At 36.1% G+C, this 11,061-nt stretch overlaps 2 protein-coding genes across 3 annotated transcripts; one reads left to right on the top strand and one right to left on the bottom strand.

Moving 5' to 3' along the window:
* Positions 1-82: 82 nt before the first annotated feature.
* Dzip1 (DAZ interacting zinc finger protein 1) lies at positions 83-5,835 on the bottom strand. Of its 2 annotated transcripts, XM_076821356.1 has the most exons (8): positions 5,402-5,835; positions 4,952-5,316; positions 4,430-4,798; positions 3,123-3,239; positions 1,921-3,063; positions 1,693-1,837; positions 1,090-1,625; positions 83-1,027 (listed from the first exon to the last, which is right to left on the bottom strand). In XM_076821356.1, the coding sequence occupies exons 1-8, from the start codon at positions 5,520-5,522 to the stop codon at positions 728-730; spliced, it is 3,096 nt and encodes a 1,031-aa protein (XP_076677471.1). In that variant the 5' UTR covers positions 5,523-5,835; the 3' UTR covers positions 83-727. The 2 variants fall into 2 exon arrangements, with proteins under 2 accessions (XP_076677471.1, XP_076677472.1); XM_076821357.1 differs by lacking the exon at positions 5,402-5,835 and having other exon boundaries at positions 4,966-5,092.
* Positions 5,836-6,282: 447 nt separating this feature from the next.
* Sf2 (splicing factor 2) lies at positions 6,283-9,911 on the top strand. Its single transcript, XM_076821011.1, has 3 exons — positions 6,283-6,706; positions 6,983-7,367; positions 7,450-9,911. Exons 1-3 carry the CDS (start codon positions 6,537-6,539, stop codon positions 7,639-7,641), a joined length of 747 nt encoding a protein of 248 aa, XP_076677126.1. The 5' UTR covers positions 6,283-6,536; the 3' UTR covers positions 7,642-9,911.
* The last annotated feature ends 1,150 nt before the right edge of the window (positions 9,912-11,061 follow it).

Here is an 11,061-nt window from a genome sequence, read left to right on the forward strand (position 1 = left end):
TTACATGCGCGTAGCCAGCGCGCCTGCGTTTAGGCGCGCATTTTATTTCTCGAGGTGCTACATAATAGAAGAAACAAATAAATTACATAATAAAATTCCTTTTATTTATCTTCTGTATAAAGTTCTGTACAATAAATGAAGTGTCGACTGACTTTATGACATAGGATGATTGTCTCTTTGGTTTCGGGTACTAGACTATATAAACCAAAAATAATCGCGATACTGAAATCACCATTAAGGCAGTATGTATTTGTACTGACAAGATTATTCCAGGTGTCCGCCTCCGATTGCTTTGAATTTTAGATATGTTTTAGAGGACCGAAAAATAAGATATTCGTGTTTTTTATAGCGGCCCGTTTTCATATTTGGGAATGAAACTACCCCTCAAAGTTATAAGATTTTCAGGTGTTCCTCTGCGATTGCTTTGGCCATAAACCAAAGCAATCGGAGGATGGCACTACCTATTCTCATGAAATTTGAGGGGTGGTTGCACCCCTTAAATATGAAAACGAGCCGCTATAAAAAGACACGTATATCTTATTTTTCGGTCCTCTAAAACATATCCAAAATTCAAAGCAACCGGAGGCGGACACCTGGGATGCCCTCCTTGTGAGTGTTCTATTTCAAAATCTTTTCTCGCGGGATGTAGGTATACCACTTTAATCTTCATAAATGAAAGTCACAAAGGCCATGTTTCAATTATGCTATTAAAATGCTGGGCTGATGATCACTTCAACTTCAAGATCTTATCTATATCAGAGTCTAAATCCGAAATTTCTGATATGGATTCTGTGTGTGACGACTCGGGTGTCTTATCTTTTAAATTACGTGGCGCTGGTTGTGGTGTTTGGTTCTTTGTTACTTTGGTACTGAATGTCGATGGTTTGAATGGGCTTTCTAAGAGAGAACTAATGCTTGTCGATGTCTTTCGCTGGTTATTGGTATTGTGATCTTCTCTGTTTTGCATATACTTTGAAGAAAATATTGTTTCAATTGATCCCACGGGCTTCTGCCTTACCATACTCAACTGAAATAAGATATTTATTTTTGAACACGATACAATGTTAAATAAACAGCACGATGTATTACCTGTGCTTCAAGTTTTTTTGATATCTCTGCTATCTTATCGCTTTGAGAGGTCTTTAGTACAATGTTGCCTGTATTTTTGTAATTTTCTTGCTCAGGTAAGTGGCTTTGCTCATAAGCACTGACCGAGTGCAATTCATCTTTCCTGACATCATAATCGGAGAGTGACTCTCTGTCGTTATCATCTGCTAAGTCGAAAATAACTTTTTTCTTCGTTAAACTGCTTGTTGAACCAATCGCTGTCTTCAGGGAACTTTTATTGTGCTTCGGAGACATTGAAACATTTTGTAATTCCTGCTGTTCGTTTGTATTATTCGCACTGTCGTCAAATAAAGATTTCACTCTGTTCAAAGAATCTTTATTCACGGATGTTAGTAAACTTGGCGAAATCTGTATTAAACTTTCTATGCTCTTGTGATTTGAAGTCTTTGTGGATTTTATTGGCGTTGATTCACTTTCACTTGTACTCTTGACAGAACAATCAACTTTTGATGTAGAATGCAATTTGTTTGGAGTTGCGTCCTGTGAGATAGAATTGGCTGGAAAAGAAGGAAATGTAATTTCAGTAACTAATACCTTTTCCGTAAAAGCATAGTATGTAATTACCAGGAGCTTCCAGATCGCCAAATGCTTTCATTGGCATTAATCTTTTTACAGGTTTAAAGTTCTCCATTGTCTTCGCCTTCTTAAATATTTTGTTAAGAACTTCCTCGATTATTTTCAATTTCACCTGATGATATTTTGGCAATTTCTGCAAAGGAAATTAATAAAATTTGTCAGTTTTAATAAACACGCTATCAAACAAAATTGTATCTTATATGACTTTTTTATTACTCTCATAGTAATTTTTTCATGATGTCTCAAAATGTCCATTTTTTGCTTAAACGTTGCCTTGGGTATCCCTTGCCATTCTGGATCGATTCCTAGATCCCTTAATTTCTGTTCGAATGTAAGGCGTAAGTTTTCTCGTAATTTTTTGTGAGATGAATCATGTGGCGCTGTCTTCTTAGATTTTGGCAAAACTGCTGCAAGTTTCTTATGCTTATGCATCGGAGAATTATTGTGAAGGATGGTAAAACTTTCTGTTTCTGACTGCGTCTGCGATTCGGACATACTTGGCTCTGAATTGATTTCAGAATTTAGATCGTCTTCTAAAGTTTCTGACCCTCTGCTGCTGTTCATAGATAGAAACTTCTGATGCATATTTCTATCAAAAGTATCCTTCGATTCATTCAAATCTGCTTTTGAGATTAAATGATCATTAGGGTCATGCTTTATACGCTTTGCTTCCTGATTTACTCTTGTTTCAGGCACTGAATTCTTTGATTCCGATGTATCGTTCGAACAACAATGTTTTAGTAGATCCTTCTCCACATTTTTCTTATTTTTAATTACTTTACTTTCTTGTTTAATATTCTTTTTCTCTTCGCACGTAACAGTTTTATATCTGGGATTCAAAGTATGTACATTTCTCGAAATTGTAGTTCGCAATGTTGATGGAAATACTTTGGATACAGATAAATCTGAAGTTAATATACTGTTTATGTTCCTGACAATCATTTGCGAGCTTGTATCCACATAATCTTTTTGTTTCAAATCACTTTCGTTCGACTTCCTTACTGTTTTTTTAGATTCATCTATCATTGTAGACCGATCACTCTTATTCTGCACATCGTTTTCAAGATTCTTATTTCTTTCATTTAATTGCGACACATTTATTTCATGAGACAGAGAATTTAATTGTCTACTTTGCTCCTTTAAAATGTTTGATTGATTGCTAGATTGACGTTCCAAATCATTGACTTTAAATTCATATTCTGCTTTAATGTCATCAGCTGCCTTCTGCGTTAATTTCAATTCAGCAGAGAGTCTCTCGACATCTTTCTGATGTTGCTCTTCTATGTGATCGATTTTAGATCTCCAATAATTTTCCTGTGAATATAATTTCGCTTGTACGCCTTCTATGTCTGGAGTTAGCTGAAGAAGTACAATAAACGATTAATTATTTCAATATATTTTACAAATTTCCTACTTACTTTTTCAAACAGCTGATTCCTCAACTTCTGGAATTCTTTTTCTTGTTGATTTATCAATGTTTGTACATTTGTTTCCGGCGTACGTTCATACATGTTCTTTTCTTTCTGCCTTAAATGCTTTTAAAATATTTATTATTTAAGTCACACAGAAGATTCCAAAGTTTCTCTACACAGGGGAAGAGTGAAGAAGGAAACGAAGAGGACGAAATAGAGACATAAATAAGGAAACTGAAGAAGAAAAAGGCAGCCAGAATAAATGGAATACCAAGTGAGGCTTGGATCTATAGCATAGACAACACGAGGGAAAGGTTGAAGGGTACGATAAAAGAGGTCTGGAAGAAAATCGTGGTAGTGCCGATATACAAAAAGAGAGATGAAAATGTAGTAAGTAACTACAGAGGAGTGAGCTTGTTATGTACAGCAGATTTGGAGGAGAAGAATATCCTGAGCGAATAGCAAGCCAGTTTCAGAAAGCAGCGGAGTACGATGGACAATATCTATGTACTACACCACATAGTAGAGAGAGAATTATTTAAGAAAGAAGGAAAAGTATATGTATTCTTTGTAGATTTAAGTACGGCTTTTGATATTACACCAGGGTATATAGTTTTGGAAGAAACTAAGCGAGACAAAATAAGAATAAAAGCAAGGAAAAGAGCAAGGAAATTCGAGGAGGGAGGCTTAAGCCGGAGATGGGTAAAGGAATGAATGCATAAAGGAAAAAATGATCGATAAAAAAAGGTCATAGCCAAGAAGGGGTTACACAATTAGAGCACGAGGGTAGGGAAATGCATACAATACTCGAAGAGAAAGATAGGGAAGTACAGGCACAAGTGCAATTTAATAGTATTAAAAAGTCCAGGTACAATAAATATTATAAGTTAATCAGATGTACAGGTATGCCTGAGTATTTAAGTAAAAGAGGGGAAGGGAATAGCCAGAGACTGATAGCCAAAGCGAGGTGTGGGAATCTCGAGGTGAATAACAGGTATTGGATGATGGAAGAAGAGAGAAGATGCGGGCTGTGCGAGAGAGGAGTGGAGACTTTGAAGCATCTAATTGAAGACTGAACGGAAACAGAGAGATTAGGATACAGTATAGAAAGGGTATTAGAGGGGACAGTAAATGGAAGCTTAGTAGAGTGGATGAGAAAGATAGAAAGGAAGTTTAAAAGAAAGCAAAGATGAGTTAGATTCTAGTTTATAAGATAGAAGGAATATCAGAATGGATGAACAAATGGAAAAATTATAAAACCAAGTTCCTTTTCAAGGCCGTTGAGGCTGAAAATAAATCTTATGTATACTTACATTTATTTCATCAAAAAGCATAGTTTTCAAATTCTTTATCTCCTCTTGATATCCTTTATACTCCAGATGCTCCTCAGATTTATTAGTATCACAATTAAAGTTCTCAGCTTCGTTTTCAAGGTGTCTTTTATCGTAAACTACCGCTTTCTTTTCAGGAATTCTTTCAGATTCGTTTCTTATTACCCTCTCTGTTTCATTCAGCCTCTCTTTTAAGCTTTTTATTTCATTATGCAATTTTTTGGTCTCATTTTGGTAATGCTCGTGTATAGAAGACGAAGTCAGGCATAACTCTGACATATATCCATGCCGACGTATGATGTGAGCACTTACGAACATAGAGGATATAAAAGTTTTCGGACAATGAGGACACTAGACAATCGGTAAAGTTTAAATTTATTTTACCAAAGAAAGGGATGTGATGTTCATGTATTACTATAATCAGTAGTTCCTTTCGCAGGAACAAGAACGATACTATTACTAAAAAAAGCTCTGATTATAATAAAATATGTATAATTCTATTACTTTATAAATTTCACCATTACAATCTCCAATTTTAGATTCCATCAATTTACTCCTATCCTTTGCCTTCTCTTTCAAATGGTTCACCACTTCCTCCAAGGTAGCGGTCTCCTTCTTCAGTTTAACGTTCTCCTCTATCTTGGATCTTAATTCATCTTTCAATATCACCACGCTGTGATCCAAGTACTGTTTGCAATATAACAAGTATTCAACTGCGAGCTGCGCAAGGCGGAAGAGCTTTACAAAACTGGGGTCCAAGATTTTAAGATCGTATTCACTCTCTAAACAATAATCTATTACAATATTTATATTATCATCGATAGCATGGAAATCTCTGTCTCTTATAATTCGGTCTACATCTATATTACCTAGAACGATACATTAATCCACTATAAGATTATATTGTTACTGCGAAGGTACCGCAGACGTATCACAAAGACATAAACAACATACTTATACGATTCCAATCTACCCGTACTCTGGACCTATGCATATTGAAGTAAAATCCTGACTCCCTGGCCAATTTCGGAAAGTCATGGCACCGTTTGGTGCCCATTCGAAACGAAAATGCCATTGTCGTATTTACAAGTCTGTTTACATGAATTTATACATTATTCGAAGCTGCCATAGAACTACTCATCGTCAGACAGTATAAAATTGCTAAATGCAGTAAATGATTGTGTCATAATTGGCGCCATTATCACATCAGTTACAACCAAATATTTCTACTGTAAGAAGAGTATAACCACTTATTGCATTTGTACATTTCAGGGTTAGAATAATGCATGTAAACAAAATTTAACTGGTATGACTCGTCGACTCGTTTCAGAAAGTGCCATCTACAATTATATAGTACACATGTATGTACATGGATTTAAATTTTACATATCAGTCCTCATATACACGCAAACTATGTATATAATACTTAATACAAACAATGCATTAATTACAATATTTAATGAAAGTATCAAGCACTGTTGTCGTAACAGTTCTCAAATACTTCAAAGCAATTACAATTATTCAACAAAGAATTCTGATTATGTATTCAGTAAATTTAACACAATCTCTCCTAAATTAACAATGAATGACTAATTCAATAATTCTTGAAAGGAAATATACAGTAAACATAAAATTTACCCAAAATTCTATCGAAATACAGTATCGCGTAATTAATTACAGGAAGCGTGTATTGCGTGTGCTATCTTTAATTCGTATCCCTACGCGTTGAAGAATCCATTTCACGAACCCTAGAGGAACATTTTAATTGAGATTAATGGATAGAATGTATAATAGCCATAGCTGTGTCTTTTAAATAAAGACTGATTGGCAAAAAAAAGGAAAGTAACGGATGAAACGATACATAATTGGACGGCGGCTATATAGAAACATCTGATAGGTTCCTTCACGTCCGTTTAACATTCTTGACTTTCTGCGCCTTTCGTGATCCACGCTTCCCCGTCGACCGGTGCCACCATCTTGTTTGTTTCATCAATAAAGAGAGGACGAACCTCGAGGGTACAATTAAAGTCGTTTTAAAGTGTTTTAGCTTGCGCCCCGTGTAATTCCAACGGCAACGAAAGCCACAGATATGTCCCACGGTGGTAGAAACGAGTGCAGAATTTACGTGGGCAACTTGCCGCCCGATATAAGAACCAAAGACATCCAAGACCTATTCTACAAGTTCGGTAAAGTAATCTTTGTTGATTTAAAAAACCGTAGGGGCCCGCCGTTCGCCTTCGTCGAATTCGACGACCCAAGGTACGTTCCATGGATCATAGTCGCGTGAAAATATTCGCCAACTTTCGGATATACCGTGCAGTACCGAGTAACATATTTCCCCTCCATTGTGTCCCTCTCTGTTCACTGCAAAAGACACACTCTTGTTGATCGGTACGCTATTTCGGGATTAGAAAATAGAATCATCAGTCTACTCGATTAATTAACCTTGGTATTTCAGTGTTACGTGGGGAGGGACTATAACGTTTTGTATGTGTATGCGTTTTAAAAGTGACATGGACGTTGTATCTCTTTCAGGGACGCAGAGGATGCAGTACATGCGAGGGACGGATACGATTATGACGGTTACAGATTGCGGGTTGAGTTTCCAAGAGGTGGTGGGCCTAGTAATAATTTCCGTGGAGGTCGGGGAGCAGGGGACAGTGGGCGAGGTGGTCGGGGTGAAATGAGTAATTCCAGAGGACGAGGGCCACCTGCGAGGAGATCTCAATATAGAGTTCTTGTTACTGGTTTACCTCCATCCGGTAGTTGGCAGGATTTGAAGGATCACATGCGCGAAGCTGGCGATGTTTGCTTCGCCGATGTTTATAAAGACGGCACCGGAGTTGTTGAGTTCTTGCGATACGAGGACATGAAATACGCTGTGAAGAAGTTAGACGATTCAAGATTTAGGTCTCACGAGGTATATAGATGAATTAGCACGTCACGTTCGGTACCTGGAACTTTTAAATAAGTAACATTATTTTTGTGCTTTGTGCTGGCAGGGTGAGGTAGCCTATATTCGAGTGAAAGAAGATCATAGCAGTGGCGATAGGGGACGCAGCGAAGACAGAGAAAGGGGTCGAAGTCATTCACGGAGCTATAGCCCACGGCGCCGTGGTTCACCTACCTATTCACCATTGCGGCGTAATTACTCGCGGTCAAGATCTCGCTCCAGATCTCGTTCATACGACTAGTGTGTACGTATATGTTTCACATGGTAATATAAGTAAAGGCTTATCAATATTTGCTTTACCATGTTTCATTATTACTGATTTGAATTTCACGTAAAGACACCTTCCAATCCAAACCAATTTTCTACAAATTATCAAACCATTACTTTTCATGTTGCTTGAACTTAATAATTGTATCGTACCTAATGTATAGTTAGAGCACGGTTCATTTTACACCCATCGGATGTATTTTTTAAAAGGTTTTGCCAATTTCCATTAGAGTTCTTTAAATTATGTTACAAAAAAGCACCTAGAGTTTACTTGGACAAACTTGAAACAGTACCTTGATTTTCTGAACAGTAAACACTGGCATAAATGTCTCACGTTCATTGCCTTAATAAAGAGGAATCGTGCTCGTATTGATTAGAGTTACTTTTATGTTTAAAAAAATACATTCCTTTATATTTTGCAATTTGTTTTGACACTACAACTATACTCGAAATGTGTAACAATTTTGAAGTATTACGAATGAGAGCCTAAAATGACCAGACTAATACTACTTCAGTCATTTAATTGGTGTTCGCATCGGCAAATTAGTATTCGTTGTATAATTACCAATATTGTTTATGTTCAGAGTGAATGTTCTCATTGCACTGCACGGTAGCACGACTGGTAAATATACTACGATACTCCATTTAATACGAACATAGCCCTTGATTGTCTGTTTTACATTTATTTCTTCACATCTGCAGTGAAAAGGATAGCACTGGTTTAAGCATATTTAACGCATAAAATTCTTTTAAGCTTCTAATGCTGATAAATGCTTGTCACAAAGATTTACGAAGCTAACGTTCCTTACCGTTAACAGCTCGAAATTATTCTACACATATAAAAACAAGTAATGCCATAAAGAAGTAAACGTACAGTTTGAATGTGGACATAGAATATGCAGGGTAAAAATCATTACGCTGCATAATGTACATATATTGTTAGACATTTGATCAGGAAATTTCTATCATTTGCATAAATATTTATTTCTATCTCCTTTAATTATGATAGCGAAAGAACCTTAGTAGTTTCAAAATTTTATCTTCCTTTTATAATTATTCTAACAGAATATTACAGACGTAACATGTTATGGCACCTTTGAATGTAAATGTATTGAGGGATTTGCCTCTTACGTAAATCATTATTGATCCTGAAAGATAATTCGTGTGTACAATTAAATACATCAAGGTTGTTTACACGGCTCATCGTCGTTTAAGTTATCACACAGATTCCAATACTTTTCTTTTGGCTACACGATGATGACAATACAACATACTCTATATGCTGAAAATGTAATACATAATATCTAGAGAATGTAATACATCGATATTCATTGACCGATGATACATGTAGGGCATAACGTTTGATAAATGAAGGTGAAAAATTTATTTTTTACTAAACGATTAATATTCATATGATCAATTTGCTTTGGGTAAACTGATACAGCTATCGTTTATTATGCATCGAATTTTGTTCACTTGATATACATTAATAAATTAAAATGCATCTTGTACATTTAAGTGTTCTTTAACGACGATTTATCAGGCCGCTCTTCAGGTTTGACGAGCAAGTATGTGTTACGCAACACTTCAAAATGAAAAAGAAAAGATCTTAACTCGTGCTGAAATTATTATTGTTAAGAATACAATAACATATCTGTTACAATTATTTGGATGCCTGTGAAATGTTCATATTGAATTAACTTTAAGTTATACACGACTTATCTACATTGAGAGATGTGTTTTTATCGACAAGATGAATACATTGACAAAGTATGTTCTACTGCACATTTCTCGTTTAACGTTTTCCTTTTTGAAGACATATAAGCAAAATTCCTGGAATTTAGCAACGTGCGCGAAAAGCAGACATGTTTCATTGAATTCTCTATTATAAATTAAAAATCATTGAAGGAAAACAATTATTTCGTGTATTCTTGAGAACGTTATTATTGCAAATTGATCCTGTGATTTCTTTTTCTTTTTCTTTCCATTTGCATATATCTGTGCCGGTGTAAGGAATATTTTAAACTCGCATTAAATAGACACAAGGCATCCCTCTGTATAATGTTTGCTCAATTTATAACACGTTATTGCATATTTGAGTATCGTAAGAGTCACAGGGATTATATTTGCAGTGATAAATTTTATATGTAACATTAATGCATATTGTATAAGGGACTAATGTATTTTTTCTTCTTTTGTATATTGGATTGGATTGTAACACAATGAATGAAAAACTGAAATCGACACGATCTTACTTCTTGGATGGATATAATACACATTCGCTTGGCGGTGGGATGAGATGGAATGCGTTTTGGATGGATTTTGTATGGAGCATATATTATAAAAGGATTAAGACGTAAATGAGAATGAGAAAATAATGAGGCAGTAAGGATACTTTCAAGAGGAAGTTCAGGATCAGGAAAGGAATCGGATGAAAGAAACGATCCATTTCATTCAAGGATTCTCAATTAGCTGGATTTTCATCAGAAAAACGTTGGCAAATCCATTACAAGGATTCAAAACGATTCTCCATAATTCTCTCTTTTAAATTACAAAAAAAAAAAAAAAAAAAACGAAACGAAAGTATTAATATCCTAATCGTGTTAGCAGTGCTTTCACATTGACGAAAATTGAAAGGGGAAAAAAAATAAAGATACCATAAGGAAAACACGGAATGGACAGCTTCGACCTATCACGTGTTCGTACAGATCTCTAGGTCATTCAAGTGTTTCGGATCTATCGTATCCACGCGATCTAAGAAAGTGACGCTCCCCCTCGGTTTTTCTCTTACGTTCAAAACTGGTAATGGAATGTCAACTTTGTAAATTTTGTTTCTAAAGTATTTGCTTATGGTTTCGGGCACATCAGAAGCTCACATCGAGAATTACTTTCATTGTTACTGAGACAATGACTCTGACTTCCTATCCGATATCATCCGATAACAGTGATGATCCGTGGACACAAACAAGGAACGAACTGGTCCGACGCGGAAAGCGAATGCTCGATCACAAAATCTTCTTAGTTTCTCATTGACCCGTGCGATAAGTTAGTATAGGCGATTGGAAGCTCCACGTTTAGCGTGTTATCCTCAGGAACATGGAGGACGTCAAGTGGTCCCTTCGTGGAAACTATCGCGTTGTAAATAGTGTGGCTGATAACTTCGTTCCATTCGAAAGGAAATCGTCTAGTCTTCTCTCGGTTAATTCGATCTTGAATCGCATTTATATCTATCAATCGTGAGCGTGTGTATGTTCTGATATACATATGTGCGGATATAGTACGAACTGTCATACGAGTCTTCGGGAACTGATACGCGCAAGAGGATAATATAACTGTTCGGGGTCGGATAAAAGACAGACAGGAATCCTTCATCTTGACAAGGACTGGCTCCCTA

The sequence above is a fragment of the Andrena cerasifolii genome, chromosome 10 (assembly GCF_050908995.1).
Source record: "Andrena cerasifolii isolate SP2316 chromosome 10, iyAndCera1_principal, whole genome shotgun sequence".
Taxonomy (NCBI): Eukaryota; Metazoa; Arthropoda; class Insecta; order Hymenoptera; family Andrenidae; genus Andrena; species Andrena cerasifolii.

What these genes read in the sequence shown, in the direction of transcription:
- Dzip1 (XM_076821356.1), bottom strand. Translation starts at nt 5,522, where the DNA reads ATGGCATTTTCGTTTCGAATGGGCACCAAACGGTGCCATGACTTTCCG. An exon ending in GGTAGATTGGAATCGTATAA is followed by an intron (nt 5,317 to 5,401) that starts GTATGTTGTTTA and finishes GTATCGTTCTAG; the next exon opens with GTAATATAGATGTAGACCGA. An exon ending in GTAATGGTGAAATTTATAAA is followed by an intron (nt 4,799 to 4,951) that starts GTAATAGAATTA and finishes CCGATTGTCTAG; the next exon opens with TGTCCTCATTGTCCGAAAAC.
- Sf2 (XM_076821011.1), top strand. Translation starts at nt 6,537, where the DNA reads ATGTCCCACGGTGGTAGAAACGAGTGCAGAATTTACGTGGGCAACTTG. An exon ending in GTCGAATTCGACGACCCAAG is followed by an intron (nt 6,707 to 6,982) that starts GTACGTTCCATG and finishes TATCTCTTTCAG; the next exon opens with GGACGCAGAGGATGCAGTAC. An exon ending in CAAGATTTAGGTCTCACGAG is followed by an intron (nt 7,368 to 7,449) that starts GTATATAGATGA and finishes TTGTGCTGGCAG; the next exon opens with GGTGAGGTAGCCTATATTCG.